The 17559-nt window shown below is 34.8% G+C and overlaps 2 protein-coding genes and 1 non-coding gene across 6 annotated transcripts in view; 1 reads left to right on the top strand and 2 right to left on the bottom strand.

Moving 5' to 3' along the window:
- LOC111462604 (exportin-7-like) overlaps positions 1–10440 on the bottom strand; it is a 21770-nt gene extending 11330 nt beyond the window's left edge. For 2 of the 4 annotated variants that reach the window (XM_023106233.1, XM_023106235.1), the window contains exons 1-9: positions 9931–10440; positions 9431–9679; positions 9179–9339; positions 8395–8460; positions 5567–5684; positions 5335–5444; positions 4618–4713; positions 3195–3318; positions 2480–2547 (exon numbers count right to left, since the gene is read on the bottom strand). In XM_023106233.1, coding sequence (XP_022962001.1) covers positions 2480–2547; positions 3195–3318; positions 4618–4713; positions 5335–5444; positions 5567–5684; positions 8395–8460; positions 9179–9339; positions 9431–9668 — 981 coding nt within the window. In that variant the 5' untranslated portion in view covers positions 9669–9679; positions 9931–10440. Of the gene's footprint in view, positions 1–2479; positions 2548–3194; positions 3319–4617; positions 4714–5334; positions 5445–5566; positions 5685–8394; positions 8461–9178; positions 9340–9430; positions 9680–9815; positions 9842–9930 lie in introns of all 4 variants that reach the window. The other 2 variants (XM_023106234.1, XM_023106237.1) reach the window with 2 other exon arrangements.
- Positions 3799–3930, bottom strand: LOC111463025. The gene has a single exon (XR_002713812.1). It is a non-coding gene; the product is annotated as a U6atac minor spliceosomal RNA (small nuclear RNA).
- Positions 10441–11718: 1278 nt separating the features above from the next.
- LOC111462786 (vacuolar protein sorting-associated protein 36) lies at positions 11719–17365 on the top strand. The gene is made up of 9 exons (XM_023106522.1): positions 11719–12423; positions 12856–13050; positions 14421–14514; positions 14612–14669; positions 14864–14933; positions 15564–15699; positions 15774–15858; positions 16032–16085; positions 16886–17365. The coding sequence occupies exons 1-9, from the start codon at positions 11797–11799 to the stop codon at positions 16893–16895; spliced, it is 1329 nt and encodes a 442-aa protein (XP_022962290.1). The 5' UTR covers positions 11719–11796; the 3' UTR covers positions 16896–17365.
- The last annotated feature ends 194 nt before the right edge of the window (positions 17366–17559 follow it).

The raw sequence follows: 17559 nt of genomic DNA, 5'->3' as shown, positions 1-17559 counted from the left end.
AAAAAAAAAAAAAAAAAAAAAAAAAAAAAAAAAAAAAAAAAAAAAAAAAGCAAGCACCATTGTGAAGATTTGAAGATGTCTAAATCAAAACCCTCCACCCAAATAGAAAGAAAGGTGTTCGGGGATACAAACTCCCAATGGGAGAGAACAAAAATGACAACAAAAAGAGCTACAAACAACCGGAATAGAATATTAGAAAACTTCATGGTATCAAAGTAAGAAAAAGAAACTCTGGCCGTCAAAACATCCTCAAATAAAACCCTAGATGTTCTCTTCATGAGCGTCATCATCTCCGAGGATTGTTTGTGACTTGCTCGTCTTAGTGCGTGTCTATCAACCATTGTTCGTGGTTCTTGGTTTACGTCTATCAACCATTGTTCGTGGTTCATGGTTTACGTCTATCAACCCTACTCTTTGTTTGTGTCTACGAACTCTAGATAGCCCACAACTCTGGTATCTCCACTCACCCGTCAGTCCCTCTCAAGTCCTTCCGCTGTTATCAGTTTCTTCAATCATGACTCGTGTTCCAACCGCTTTCACCATTGGTGTCTGATTTCCTAAGATCATTCACATATGTTTTTGTCGACCCGCTTCCACTGATATCAATCACTTCACTACCACTACCAGTTGCCCATCTAAACACTCGACTAAATGGGTTTCTTTGCACTATATTAATTTTTTTTGGTGTTCCAATTCAAGCCATAATACTTTGTTGTCCTAGTTACGCAATATTTCATTGCCTTTTGTCCTATTTTTAATCCAAAGCATGAAGGCGGAACCAACTCTTCATCAAATCAAAGAACTAAAAAGGATCATTGGTTACCACAATACAAAATGTAAGATTGGTGGCATGGCACAAAGAAATATCCCAGTTGCCCTAGCAACTTACCAAAAATTAGTGAAGCCTTGGATCGTAGATAATGTGCATCCAATCACATGACAGGAAATGGATCGCTAGTTTGGAATTACCGAACTAGCACCTTAGATGCAATAGAAAAAATGGCAAATGACTCTTACTCCAAAATGTTCGGGACAGACTCAATTAGTGTTACACAGAATTTATAGCTGAATTTGGTCTTACGTATACCAAATTGGATTGTAATTTGTGATCAACATGTAAGATTTATACCAAATCATCTCGCCTAACTTCTCCTCCATCGGTGGAAGATTTGATTGGTCCTAAACCCTCCATCTCCAAATCCTCTTTTTGTGTTAGAAAAGATAAAAAGAAGTTGTTGATTTAAATTGGAGCTCCTTGTTGGTAGTTTCTTATTTGAATGTGCATGGTGATTAGAAAGATATTAAGTGGGTCATTGAAGTGCATTTTGGAACCATTTTTTTTATTAATCCTTTTATAGATAAGAAAGCTTTACTTCAATGTAAGATGCTAATCTTTTAGTTGGTATTGGTCCTTTGGGTAAATGGTTAAATATTAGTCATTTCCAATTGAAGATTGAAATATGGGACAATAGCAAGCACAGCAAACCATAAAGGTTATAGAGTTTGGATTAAAATCATGAACTTAACTCTTCATGGAATATGCTCAGTTTCATTGCAATCAGTCATTACTTCGGTTGTTTGATTCAAGTTTCATCTAAAACCCTAAATTTGTCATATTATAGTGTAAGTTATATTAAAGTTCAGAAGAACTTATGTGGTTTCATCCCAGCTTCAATTGAAATCACTGATCTAAAAAAGATAATTCTCTTCTTCAATTTGAGGATATCACTTCAATTGATTTCCTTTCATCTCAATGTCTTATGTGAGCACTTTGGTTATAAAAGACTTTTCAAATCCATTGGACATTATTCGTATCAGCTCAGTAATTGAAGATGAAAAGTCTTCTCAGCATAGTAGTTAACCCCTATCAAAAATTTTGAATGCTTCAAAGGAAAACTTAGTTATCATTGATGCATCTAATGACCAATGCTTGCATGCTCAACTTAAATTTCCACATCAAGGCCTTGGAGATTCAACAGCTGTTCCTATTACTCCGGTTGTTAAAGAGATTCCTATTGAGACCACAAAAACGCCTTTAGATGATTCCCTAATGGCATCGAGTCTTCTAAATCCTTACACGTTAAAGAGGTGAAGAACTGATTTATTGATTTATTGAACTTTGTCCTCTACCCTATACTCAAAGAAAAGGGCATCATTTCTCAGCTCCTCTGATCACCGAGGTTAATGCTTTGAATCCAGATAGTTGTAAAGCAATCAACTACTGGCCCCCAACACGTAATCGATGTATCCATAGAGATTTACAAAAGTTTCAGGGACCTGCCCATAAAACTGTTTGCCGCCACGTAATAAGAGAAAAAAAAAATTGCTAAAATAATGCACAATGTTAAACATAGACACAAAATATGCAAAACGTTGTACCATAAGCCATCATATCATCAACTAACTAAAATAGAAGTATATCCACGCACAGGCACATATTTCAAGTGAAAGCAGCTACAGAGCAGGAGAACAAGAATACCTGATAGTTCACCCTAAAACGTCCAAGAAGACGGCAATACTCATGGTAATTATCATGATCAGCGAGACCTGATTACCAATAAAAATTAGATAAATAGAAAATCTACAAACAAAAGAAAATCTAGGTTTGAAAAGAACAAACAACTATTCAAGATTACAAGGCGAACCATTAGGACGAAGCTAACAAAGCCAAACTTATTGGGATACATTAGCTAGTTAAAATCTGGTTAGCCGTTAAGCATAATAATCATCAGTTATACAGAGAACTCTTATAATCTTATAAATACCACAAATTCAAAACTTCACCTTTTATTTAACGTAAATAATGAGCATATTGGAAGAAATTCAAGCACCACCAGTAGTTTTACTCAAATCTACTCAGCAATTAGTACTACAAACACATAAAGGTATAAACATAACCATGCTACATGTACTTGTTACAAATAACATCTTGTTGTTGCATCGAAACATAGAAATGTTGACTGATCTAACTAACAGTAAAGTTGGTAAAATGAAATGGTTGAATAATTGAAAAATTAGATTATTCAAGAATACATATTGAATGCAATGCGTCGCATTGAGTTTCTAGTAGTAGATTCATAACCAAAAAAGTGTTTGTGATTGTTCCGGAAGAAGTGAAACAAAAGATATATATAGATAGATAGATAGATGCGTGTCTGTGTACGTATATGTGAAGGATGCAATAATAAACACACCTTGACCAGTTTGTAGGATTTCTTTAGTTCCTGTCATGAGATGGGCCAAAAATTTTGAACGAGCAGCATCATTTGTAAACAAAGAACGTCTAACGGAAGCTAGTCGAACCAGGCATTCCAGTGCCTAGAAGAGAATTGTGGAAACCCATAAGAAAGCATGCTTAAACTGGAAAATAAAAGAGCAAATGAATCCAGAATTTAAGAGACTATCGGTGAATAACTGGTATGTTTCCAAAAATGGATATAAGAAACATCGTCTCAATGCTGTTCAATGCTACCAGAAAAAGATAAACCTGGAATATAAACCAAATTTCTTAAGGTATTGTTCCACCTACCGTTTCAAGACAAGGGGGAGCCTTTAGTAGGAATTTTTTTTTACTGATGAAACATTTGGCTAGAGCGATATAAGATAACTTTTAGAGAGGTTGAGAGTTTTTAGAGGGGTGTGGTCTACATCTAGATAAATCTATAAATGTCTCTCCATGAATGTTCCAATGAGTTGGTTATCATCCGTTGCTTGTTATGCTCAACAAGTGGAGCCTTTTTACAATTTTTAGTTAAGTTCCTTTGTATAGGCACATTTTGTGGTGGGATTTTTCTTTTCTTATTTTATTGATCCACCTGCGAGAAGTGTGTAGCCTAAACCATATCTGTTAAACAAGGAAACCCGAAGGTAGGTCCAGACCCTGTCAGAGGAGATGCCAAGTTGCCAACCATCTCTCCTTTAATCTAACACATTTGTTCTTTTTTTAATATCCACGTCTCCCTTCAATTAAGTAGTAATAATAAAACTAACAACTAAAGCAAAGCCAGGAGCTTTACCTGGCTTCTCAATAAACAGAAATCAAGTGCAAATAGCTAGTCATCAGGAAAAAAAAATTTATAAAAAGCAGGAATACCTTGACATGAAACGAGAATACACAAAAGAGATTACAAATTATAGCAAGATCACAATGGTGCGAAATCAATGATGGAGGAAAGTATGAAATTTCAGATGAAAAAATCCATAACAGTGTTAAAATGTGAACTTCAGACCAAACTGCACTATATCTTCGTTTCTTTCTTCAAAAATTATCTTGTTCTTCTCCTTCACAATGCAATAAAGAATGGTCAAAAACACCCTATTATTTCATTACCTTGAGGAACTCAAATCTCGTGTAAGAAAATAAAACTTGAATGGCAAAACCAAACTGATCTGGTAATTGTTGAAGATGCTCATAGATATTTAAACAAAACAATCATTAATCTAAAGGCAGTTATCTTAAGCCAAGTTTGAAATGAAATTAATACCCACTAAACATTGAGAACAAATAACTTTCATGCCAAAATCTTATTTTAGTAGATCTCATTTGACCTCAAATCAGGAATCATAATATCTCCAAAAAAAAAAACAGAAAATACATAAATAAGAAGCTGTATGAACCTCCTTGGAAAGTGGCGCTTTTGTAATGGCATAATAATCAAAAAATATCTGTAGAGTTGATGGATCCTCCAAAACTGTCTTCCAAGAAGATGGAATCTGCAAGGCCACCAAACATAATCCATGATCATCCTTTTTTTTTTTTTTTTGGATAAGAAAATTTTCATTAGTGAACAACCAATTAAAAGAAAAACAAGGAGGACATTAGGTCTCCGCCCATCCTCAGAAAAGAGAGATTAGAATGATGCACTTCAGGAAAAGAGAGAGAGAGATATGACAAAGGTTTGGCGAAAGAACTTCATAAAAACAAACTAAATCGAGGGTACATGGGCATCTCCACTCTAAGCATAAAATTGTCAGGTTCCTTACTAACCACAAACCTCAATAAGCAGCCATAACAGCAAAGTCAAAAGGCCTGAACTTTGCGAACAAAAGCATTGCCCTTATAAACCTGAGCAATAATATATAAGAAATTGCTAGGTATGCACCACCAGAGGCCAAAACTCTGAAGCAACTCACCAAATGTAACTAGAATACTTATAAGTGAAAAATAAGTGTTGGAACTTTACACCTCTCTCATAAAAGAGCAAACCATAAATGAATAAAGGTAGGCTCAGGCTTCTTTTACATAAATTTGTTGTAGGTGCTATGCTTTCCAAGACTATTCCAATCTTCAACAGCAAAATTAAATGATAACTGGTAGATAACTAAATGAAATACCTGAACAGTGCCAAACTCTTCTGAGCTTTCGTCAATGGAGGTCCCAACAAAATCAAAAGATAAACACTTCAGTGATAGAGAAAGTGCTAATTCTTGCAAACGACCAGCTACTGTATGCCACACAAATAAAAATCTATCAGTTAACGAGCAAAATTTTTAAGATAGGAAGGTTCAAAGAATTCAAAAATACTGGTTTAGTCATGTCGACAACTAAGTAAGATTAGCACGTTACCATCATTCTTCAACTGACATAAGGATGTTAAAGATATTTGGAAGATTTGGAACAACCCTTGGTCCCTGAAGGAGCAAGCCACTCTCCGATGATTTGTTGAAGGGAATCCTTGATTAGGCTAAAAATTCAACAGTCAATAGAAGAACAAGTTGCTGATGTCAAAAAATTACAACGAAGTAAATAATAATATACAATATGAAATTCAAGTTAGAGGTGCCGGAAAAATAGAAAAAGAAATAAATCTACATTCTTGCAGGCAACCGATATAAAACTACATAAACATCAGCAGCAAAATAGGTATACTGATTCTGAATGCAAACTTGCTATTCATACAAAATGAGAATTTTTATTAATTGAATGTCAATCATTACAACCTAAAATATATGGAGGATGGGCGATCCTTTATGAAGACCAAGGGGGGAGAGAAATTCGTGTGCACATTACACCACTATAAAATTTAAAATTTAAAAACTAAATACACAAAAGCCCCCAAAAAGCCAATAAACATGCTTTCCTCCAACAAGTATTTGAACATAACCATTGTCTAAAATCTTCTGAAACTGTCTTCACCTACAATCAACAAGTAAAAGTTTAGTTTCTAATCCTCACAAATATGATCTAGAGTGAACTCAAAACCATGTAGGAAAACGATTGATATAGAAATGTGTCTGTCCTAGCAATAAGCAGTACACGTCTTTACTTTAGGCCAATCGCCAGTTCCTACTCAAAAGGACATTTTTAAATAAAACCATTATTTTATTTAGAAAAAATGAAATAACAAAGTTGAGAAGAGGGGGAAAACTCTTATCTAAAAAACTACGATACAAAAACAGAATTTGGGTCATAAAAATAAATTAATAGAAATAGAATGACTCAGATGAAGAAATATAAGGAATTAGACACCTAAATGGAACCTAAAGGTAATACTCCAAGCAAAAAGTTGGAAATTTTTGTACTTGTCTTCAAAATATTCGTTTCCAACCATATAATCTATTTGCCTAAAGAAACAAACATATCAGCAAAGCCAGCCTTGTCTGATACAATCACAGATTAATACTCTTATACCTTATTAAGACACCAGCCCCAAAAAACATTAAAAGGGAAAAACTAAAACAGGCTCATACGGAAGCCATGCACAAGTAAATACATTTACAGTTACTGTATATAAAAAATCATCCTATTTCACATCTACTTCAAAAAGTAGCAAAATTATAAAGAAAAAATCCTAACATAACATTGAATGAAAAATATTATTAATAAAACAGAAGCCATACATGAGCAGATTAGAGCTCTTTTTTGTGATTTTTTTTAATTGGGATCCTTTGTATGGGCATCATTGCTAGTAGTAGTGGGCTTTTTTTTCTTTTTTTTTTTGTACTACCCATTTCTACTTTTTTCCTCTATCTTCATGACAGTTCGATTTCTTTTATTTATGTAAAGTGACAATGCACAAAGTAACTTTTTTATGTGTATGAGCGCGCATGGGGGAGGGGGGGCAAAAGAGATTACAAAAGATTCGTGGAATTTTGCTCATACAACTAACTCATGAAAGAATTTAGGAAAACCTCAGCTCAAACAAACCCTCAGAACAACACACACTTCCATGTACACAGATAGCAGTCAAGCATAAATAAGTAATTGACTCGTTCAACTGACATGCGATATGCATATATAAAGCAACCAAGCACAAATAAGTAATCGATTCATTCAACTGACACATCACAAAAAGTGGAGAAAAATAATAATCTAAGACTTTCTTCTAAAAATTCACACCTACCATCCATAGCCAATAACCATAACAGACCAAAAATCTAAGAAACAAACGCACTTATCCACAATGCAAGAATTGCCATTAGCAGTTGACTCCATTCTAACATCAATGCGTGGAAGATGTCATCAAAAAAATAAAAATAAAATAAAATTGCCCTGTTGTTTCTCATCAAAACTGCCTCAATTATAGCCCAAGTTCCTCAAAGATGTCAATTTTTTCCCTACTCATCACATTGATTCATTCACAATACAGGGAAGGTCGAATAAATCTCCCTCCCACAAAGGAAAAGGACCAGCAACCACTTTAAACTAAAAATCTTCCACGAATCTAGGAGCCACTAACTTTGCAAACGGACAACGAACAATCCCATCACTAATTTTGCAAACGGACAACGAACAATCTATCGTATACCCCACAAATCCAAGCTTGGAAATTTAACAACATACGATGTAGTGAGTTAGTTCGATAGTTTTGGTTAAATTCTTGAGAATTCCTTCAACAGAATGCTTCATCAACAGCAAGCATTGAGTGGAGGTTTTAGGGGAAAGGATTTCGGGATAAGAAGTGGTCTGACTCTAAGCCGAATTGAACCACATCATAGCTACCTTAAATTATGTTGGAAACATTGAGGTAGTTTAAGAATGTTTCTTATGTATGAAAGTGGAAATTTCACCGTCATTTAGAATAGCCCATGAAAAGCAGTAATCTTAAGAAAGTAAGGAAATATCCCTCCCTAAATGGATGAATATTGTTGAGCACAAGTTTTTCCTTACAAAATCAAGTTCTTCTCCAATCAAATAACCCATAAAAGATTATAATAGTACACTGGCACGAGGTAAACTAGTTCTTATGATTTTACCACCAAAGAAGTAGCAAACGGGGAATGACAGTGAACGCTCCATAAGTAACTACTCTCATCAACAAAATATTGATTATGATTACAACTTAACATTTTCAAGAAGAATACATGCTAAAGATACATCAGCATTTAAATCCTCCCTTTCCCAAATGGAATGGTAACTTTCAGATAAAGAAGGGTGGCGATTAGAAAACCTACCTGATTCATCTCAGATACAAGTTGGTTCAAAATCTTCAAACCAATACCATAGTGTTCTGATGTTGCCTGCATGAAAAGAGGAGGTTAATGGGCCAGTCTCCCGAACAAAAAGACTTCATGTGGAGGACTAGCCATAGAAATGATAATTTAAACAATATAATTTCAAAAGAATATGAGCAACTACAAGAATATTTTTGCAAGTATTAGGATTTTACAATCTTATAGAATGGACTTGTATATATTTACTATATTAAACCATGAAATGATGGCGAATTCCTGTTTAACAACTTTATTCAATCTCTAGTTCAAAATTTTTAGAGGTAAATAGTTGCTAATCAAACAGAACCCCTCTTAACTCATTTTTTGTGCAAGTTGTATGGTCACGGCATACTTTTACACTCTAATTATGTTATAACAGAAAATTCATTCAACCTAAATGGTGAATGTAGAATAAAAGAAAATATATGCCACGTGGTTTCATGAGACTTGCACAAACAGTAATGACCAGCTAACAATAACAATTAATAACTAACAATCATAATGGAAAATAACACCCAAGGTTTATACCATTATAATATATATCAGAGATTTTTTTTCTTATTGATCAGAAACATTTTGTTAAGCCTAAACCGGATGAGACATTATCCCACTACAACAGCCAACAGCCAATTAGATTATAAAGTAATGGCTTTTTTTTTTCTTCTTGTTCTGGTGAGAGGGGAAGTGGACAAGATGCCCGCTCTAAAATGAGCTATGACATGGGCTTTATTAAAGATCACATCACCTGTCTCAGGAAGTTCGTGGATTCTTTAACAATGTCCCGAAATCGGTCATCATCGAACCAACCAAATTTTGTGAGTCGGCATAGTAACTGAATTAAAGATGCACTGACAAAAGGCTGCAATTCAGGCCCTCTGGTGGCCAAGTAGTTAATAAGATAGCCTCCTACAAGTAATATTCATGGCCAACATTTAGAGAGCAAAAACTAGCAAGGTGATTACAAAAATAAATTGTTGAGAAGAGACTCGAAAAATACGAATATCTAAACGAAGTTGCAGAGCAAGACTATGATTGGTGACTTGTTTCAACAAACTTGAACTCGCAAGCATCAATGCATAAGGAGTCAATGCATGGTCGAGAATGTATTGGCATTGGGAAATGTAATCAGTATTCACGGAGAAGCACTTCAGAGTGTTTTCGGCATGGGCTCGCTCAACTGAGTCTTGAGAATTGTAAAGTCTTTCACATAATGCCTCTAACTGAGCTAACTCCATCACTTCGGAACCTGAAAGAACGAATTAGAAAACAGTCACTGATATCTCAGCATTATTTTCAGTTAAGCTACGCAGTTCAGCTTATTACAACTTCACAGATCTTCACATTTCAGATTCAACCATCCACTAAAGAAACAAAAGACTCACTTCGTTAACAGAAATCAGCAGAGTAGCTGTACGCGAGCAACACAAATCTCAGTGCATCAAGGAAAAATGCAGAACTACAAAAACTAAGAAGCAGATACAGAGGCAAGAAAAATACACTTATCCTGACGTCGGTTTCTGAATTAAAGGATTCGAACAGCAAGTACGGATACAGGACTTCTTCTCAACTTCAAACGTTTGATTTCAACTTACAGCTGATATATTGATTGACGTTACTCCCGATATCCATATCAGAAAGAATCAAGTTATCATCATCAAGAACACACCAGCTACACGTTAGCAAAGCTTGTGGAGTAAAGTATCAAGTTGAAGGATGAACAAATAACGATGTACAAACGCCGGAGATGTCCTCTTCTTCCTGGGGGATGGAAGCAAAGGACACCGATGAAATCAGGCAAGAGATTGGAGATCGCCGCAGAGATGAAAAAGGAGATTAAGGAGGCGACTTTTGGGAGTGGAAACGTAGCTGGACGAAGCTGTAGAGCTTCGATTGATTCTCTTCTCACGGCGTCTTCAAGAGAGATTGATCGAAACTCACAATTCTACGAAGAACACAAGAAATGGCTTTCTCGAAGGGGCCAGAATGTGCATATAAATTTATCTCTTGGCATCACCGTAAATTTTGTGTTTTGTGACTTCTTCTTCTTCTTCTTCTTCTTATTATTATTATTATTATTATTATTATTATTATTATTATAAATAAATATGTACTATATCACTCTTACAAATGTTCAAAATACATTTATTTTTATTTTACTTTTTTTTTGGTAATTTACGTCGTAAAAATCTTAAACACGAGACAAGGTGGGCTCCACTTATATTAATGGTTTACTCTTCCGAGGATTTGGCAAGTATCCCACCAATAATTTGTACGGATCCAAAGGCTGATTGCTCTCTCCCTCGTTTCCCGTTTAAATTAAGATTCTTTGTATTAGACGAACACAACTTTCTACAATGGTATGATATTGTCCACTTTGAGCATAAGCTCTTATAGCTTTGCTTTGGGCTTCCCTAAAATGCGTCGTATCAATGGAGATAGTATTCCTCACCTATAAACCCATGATCATTCTCTAAATTAGTCGATGTGGGACTTTCATCATCCAACAAAATGGACACATGTACCTTTAATCAATAATACACGTATTTTATGTCAATTGAGCTATACTCGTATTGACATTAAACATAAAATTTTACCAATGTAATTATATTTAACAATAATTCAATTTATTAGGTATAAATAAATAATTACATGATATAAATCAAACGATTTTATGAGATTATTAAAATTCAAAACTAATAATTACATAATTATTTTTTTTTTAGTAATTTATAAAGTAGTTATCTTATTCAATTCAGGCTAAATTAATAAATATATATATATATATTTTAGCTTTTAATTTTGTTTTAAAAATACTCAAAAGAATAATACTTTAAAATTTTAAAAAATTTAGAAAAATATCTTTATATTGAAAAGGAAAAATACCATTTTCACTACTTTTTTATATTAAAATTCAAGCATTATTTAAAAAATTAAGATTTAAAAATATTATCTAACTTTGAAAAATGCTTCAAAATTATTTGAGTTTTAAACGTTTCGTTAAAACTTAAAAATACTTTTAAATTAAAAAATAATTAAAAAATAATCTCATTTCAAAAATACCAATAAACTTTTTTTTTGTATTTTTAAAATATTATTAAAAAATTTAAGAATATTTTTAAATAATAATTATTTTATTTAGACTTATTTAAAAATTTAAGGATAATTTTTTTTTATCAAAAAATAGTTTTTTATTTTATTAATCTATCATTAATTTTAATAATTATATATATATATAATTAATTAATTAATATTAAATTATATTTCCAGGTGACTTTGTGAAGTTGGAAACGGAAGGAAGAGCGAAATGATCCATAAACAGAAGTTAATAGCGTAGCGAAGGAAGAAATTAGCTGAAGGATTCTAATGGCCGACCTCTTCCCGCCGGCGGCCGAACTCACTGCCAGCGGCCGTCCGGTGCTGCTCCCAAGTGAAATTGAATGTTCAATCCTCTCCGCTGTCGACCTCGAGTGCGATGAAATTCCGTCCTTCCCTCTCCTGAAGTCTGGCATTATCATCCTCACCACTCACCGTATCGTCTGGATTTCTGACTCGACCAATTCCTCCAATTCCGCTGTTGCGGTGCCTCTCGCCGCCGTCAACCATATCTTTTCGTCCAAGAAGAGCATCAAGTCAATGTTCTCCTCACCCAGGGTCCGTTTCCAGGTATCGTTTCGCTCTGGCGGGGGTTTGAGATCGGCTGTGGTCACGATTGTAATTAGGGGAAAGGGGGATCACGAGGTCTTTGTGAGCAAGTTTTGGGAGAATTGGCGAGCTAAGGCGTGGGAGAATGATGATAAAAATAATAATACTAAAGGTTCCAGCAGCAGTTCTGCGTCCGGGCCGAGTTCTACTGGTTCTGGTGGATTCTATTCGAGTGAAGGAACAGTGAGGATGGTTGGAGTGTCGGGAATTTTGAGGAAGGAGCAAGAGATGTGGGAGAATACTGATAAGAGCTTACAAGAAGCTTTCCAGGATCTAAATGCTTTAATGGTAACTCACAGTGGCGCAAGTCAATTCGAGAAATTTGTTTTTCCCAGTCCTCTTTGCTAACCGATCGGAATTTCTTTTGCCGCCTTGAACTTTCTCCCAATCATACTTGTGAATGTGCTACTTATCGATGGCAGCCTTTGAAATATTGTTAGTTATCACTGTGCAAGTGATTGAGTATATATTGTCTTCTTCGTATGCTCTTTCGTGATTCTGCTAATCATTTCATGGAAATCATACACTCTTGCTCTATTTTAGATTCACCAAAAGGCCGAATTGCTTTACGTTCTTCTTGTTCTTCTTCCCATTTGAGTATATTATGCGACGCTCAAGCTTGATCTAGAATCCCTGTATTGCTTTGTTGTGTATTAGCACCATGTTGCACAAAATTTCATGTTAAGCTTTTGTTCTGAAATATATAATTTCCTTTCACAGAGTAAAGCTAAAGAAATGGTAACGTTAGCAGAGAAGATGAGACAAAAACTTTTATCCAGTCACAGTGGTGCTACAAACGATGATGAAGTTGCTTCAAAAGAAGAAATACAGGATTGGTTGTTGAGCGTTGGTATCATTTCCCCGGTGACGAAAGAGTCCGCTGGCGCTCTTTATCATCAACAGTTGTCTCGACAGGTTCCTTTTATCTAAGACTTACCATTAGTGCAATTGTGGCTTACTTTGTGATTTTATGGTTATTTCAAGTGACAAGGTTGTTTAGAAAATATGCAAATGATAGTTTATCTTTTTAAATCTTCATAGTTTTAGACACCATCATGCTAACTTGGGCTGTAGATTTGTGGGAACTGCTACATGTGATATACTAGCCATTTATGACCAATATAAGAGGGAGTATCCTGCTTCAGAGTAATTGAGAGGAATATTTCTCAACTTGATCCAACCCCATAAGATGGAATTGGGACAACTGAAAATCTCCCGTCCTGTGTACAACACTATTCCAGAGTTGTAGTGTTCAAACTTCAAAGTGAACTCCATGTGATTGACCGATCCTTATTAATATAAAAAGAACTTTTTCCTATCCTCCTTCCCAGAATCTAGTAACGCATTATGTGAGAATTAAATTCTGACTTACATTTTGGATGAACTAGGGACTGCAAAGTTTTGGAGATCTTTGTCCAATCATCGTAAAGCCTTTGTCTTGTTGAAACAGAGAAAATGGGCTCTATAATACCTCTAATAGCATCAAGTCGAATTGTCTTGGAAAAATGACGTTCCTATAAACCATACCTAATGCACATTTGATTTTTTGTGAGGAAATTTAACATTTCAATTTCTCTAAAAGAGGAAAGTTTGGATAAAAGCGAGACATTAACGGAAAATAAATGGAAAGTTTGTGAGTTTTAAGGGAGATGTAATCCAGTACCTTCATCATATCTTTTGGGATTGTAGGAGAGCCTATTAAGGACTAGGAGATATAAACTACGACATTCACAAAGCTTCCCCACCAGTATTTTTTGGATAATTGAAGTCGAGGAAGGGACCATGAGGTAGTTGGATAGCTTTTGAAAATGGTTGAACATGTACCTGAGAGGAAAGAACCACACAATGAGACTCTCCCTCACAAGGATCCTCCAGAAAGCTCTGCCGATGCTTTTCCTAGTATGATGGTAAATGTTATACTACTATGTGAAACTCTGGGATGTAACTTTGTTTTTTTGAATAGGAATCTCGGGTGATAAGATTTGAATTAAACCATTAGCATGGAGCTACATTCAATACGTAAAGCAGGTTACTTCCCAATCAAAGAGATGGGAAGTGTGGGGAATAATAAAATCTATAGGAGAAGAAAAATTAGAAAACAAACGTTCTTTTGTCAAGGGACAATAAGTGTTATGTTTGTTGACTTGAATTTTTGGTGTTGAAAGTTCCTTTTCATCCTGGTTCTTTGACTGCTGTTAGTAGTTCATATTTTTAATATGCATTGGATATATATTCTGTCCCATTTTCTGATTTTCAGTGAAGGAAACTTTGTTTTTCCCATGTAGCTGGCAGATTTCGTTCGAACTCCACTTGATATAGCCGGTGGAATGATCAGTGTTATAGATATATACTGTCTATTCAATCGTGCTCGAGGAACAGGTTTTCTATGATAAGACAAACAAACATTTTCTTTTTGTTCTGTTTTTTGTTGGCGTGGAAAGTGAACCTGTTCATTTTTTTTCTTTATTTTAAACAGAATTGATCTCACCAGACGATTTGCTGCTAGCATGTTCTCTTTGGGAGAAGATTGATGTGTAAGTTTAAGTTTTATATAATATGAGACTTCTTTTTGGGTAGGATTGCCTTTTCTTTTGGATATGGAACAATTTCAATTGATGTTCTGGTTCTTTTTTTTCAATTCTCAATTTTATGAGGTACTGATCATTTCTCAAGGAAAATATGTAATGAAGATCTTTAAAATCATTCATCATATTTTGATTTTTTGCAGTCCAGTAATGCTCCGGAAATTTGACAGTGGAGTCATGGTAATCCAGAGTAAATCCTACAGCGATGATGAGGTGAGCTATTTTGTCTTGATTATTGAAAAACTATAATTTTGATTGGCTATCATATGATGAGTTTGGCTTTCGTGAGTTTGCTTGACATTTTTTTAATGGAGGACATCGTGGTTTAACCCCTAACTTGTTGTGTACTTTGAAGTTTTTGTTCCTGAGTCAATAAAGATAATGAACTAGCTTTACCTCAAGGATTACAGCATCGACATTTTCGTTGTAATTGCACCCTTTCTTACATTGTTCCGTACTAGACATTTTCTTCTTACTATAAACATGTAATGGGAATAAGGATTACAAGCAGTAGGTATTTTTATGGCTTCTATATGTTTATGTGCCTTTCGAATTCAGGATAAATCAAATTGTTTGTTTCAGATTTTATATTCCAGCACACTTTAAAGAATGATCTAATTCTAATTCATTTCATTCTTGCTGCTTATGTTTTTCAATGTGAAGGTGCACAATATAAGATGTGCTACCTTTAGTCCTTTTCTCCTCCCACTTCTTTCAAAGTTACTGCTTTGTTCTTCTTACTAAAATCTTCCAAGAAAGCTCATAAGCTCAATATGTTCTTCCTGAGAAGCATGATGACGCAATGCTTTTTATTCCAAGTTTCTAACCCATGTTTTTGTATAGGTTCTTGCTAGAATAAGAACTCTCGTATCGAAACCTGATGCTCTCCAATTCGGTATTAGCGCTAGTGATGCTGCAAGGACTCTTGGGATTGCTCCAGCTATGGCCAAGGAGCATCTTCTAACGGCGGAGAGCAAAGGTATATTTCTATGCTACTTGCTTGAAGTACTGTTTACATCGTTGGATTTCAGTTAACCATGAGACTTGATGCAGGCGTGCTATGCAGAGATGTCAGCCCTGAGGGGTTCCGGTTTTATATTAACTTATTTCCTGAGATCAACTCAGAAGATTTATATTTGTAAGTAAAAATTTTCCAGTTATTGTCTTAATCAAAGTCGTCTAATTAAAAAAATAAAAACTTCCAATTATTCACTTAATTAAATATTTTTAAGACCTTCATGTTTATGAATTCATAAATTACATTTGCATCTATGGTGTTTTTTGTTTAATAAAACTCATCACTTGCTTCAGGGTTAAAAATTATACAATGTATGCCACATGGATCAAGGCTGTCACTGCTAATAGGTATTTGTTCATTGTCCGTAACTTTCGTAAATTTATACTAAGGTATTATGCTCTTGTTAGGCGTTCATTTTTCTATATTAAGGTGTAATTCATTTGGATTCATTTTTCTTTCAACTTGAAAGAGTTCATTACTTGGAATATATCCTGGCAAACAATTTCTCCGAAGGACAAAGAGAAGATTAATTACAAAAAAAGAAAAGAAAAAATCCAGGAAGGAGCCCAACCAAAAAATTGAATACAACCCTTGTTTTGTTGAGGTTTTTGACATAACTTTGTTTTCATAGGTTAGCCTTGCACATATCATACATTCTATTAATATATGGGAGTACACAAATTTCAAGCTAACTCTCATAAATACCAACTGCTGTCTTAGAACTTGGGTGAACTACGAGTATTTAGTTTGGTATTAGTGAATCTCTGTCTTCTACATGTTTAAGTTCTCATCAAATAGTCTAAAAATACAGTATCCTTGAACTTGATTCATCATGCTCATCTTTCTCCCTCGCCTTTTCCTTTCATGTTTCCTTTCTTGCTGAAAATTTTATTGGTAATTAGCTGCCTTGGGTGTATAGCGTGGTATTTCATGCTGTTTTTTTCACTCATTCCAATGCCTTCAGTTTTGGTCTCAACTTCAATTCTCATACTTGAAGTGTCGGTGCCGAACGTAGCCGTGAACCAAAATATTTCAGTAAATTTAGGATTATGAGAAGAAAAAAAGGGAATACAGTTAACTTCAGTACATGCTGACGAGCCAAGATTCTTTCTGTACGTAATGGCTTCATTTCTCCCAACTTCTGCAGGCCGAGATAAGGAACGCAAGATGACAAGTTCTCACATGAAAGATTTCGATGTACGTCGGATTCAGTGAAGGATTTCCTACACCTGCACGACTGTGTAACGCCTGCTGATTCTGTCTATTCAGATAGTCATTCCATGGAAGGATCGTGCAATTTTTTCTTCCATAACTGCTTGTGAAAGACGGCAGGGTGGTATTCAGGGAATTCGAGGCATCGTTCCATTTGAATTGCTTTTTCCTTGGTAATGTAATGCTGATTAAGAAAAGTATCGACCACATTTTTCATTCAGAGAAGTTCTTGGTAATCACCATGAAATTTTGTTCTATAAAACGAAAAACCTGTATTTTTATAGCTGACCATGTCCTGTACAAAACGTTTTGTCCTTGTTGCTGATAGGTCAGGCTCATCAAAACAGTATAGCGTTGAAATTAAGTGAACATTATCAGTACTAGGAGTTGTATCTCGTTCAGTTGTTTTTAGTCAGCTGATTCAAGTTCCGGGCTTTCTATCAAATGTATAATTTGAGAGAGAAAAGGCCCAACCAATGCAGTGGTGAAGTACTCGAATACTGTAAATTGATAGGAACCACTACAAGAACAATGAATTGGTTAGAGCTTGTAGATTTTTGCAGTGAAAGTTTGGATCTTTCAAAATCATTACAAGGATACTGAGACGAA

This window comes from Cucurbita moschata, unplaced genomic scaffold (genome assembly GCF_002738365.1).
Source record: "Cucurbita moschata cultivar Rifu unplaced genomic scaffold, Cmos_1.0 Cmo_Scf00027, whole genome shotgun sequence".
Classification (NCBI taxonomy): Eukaryota; Viridiplantae; Streptophyta; class Magnoliopsida; order Cucurbitales; family Cucurbitaceae; genus Cucurbita; species Cucurbita moschata.
Note: the sequence above shows the minus strand (reverse complement) of the source record. Positions and strands in the feature narration are given on the sequence as shown.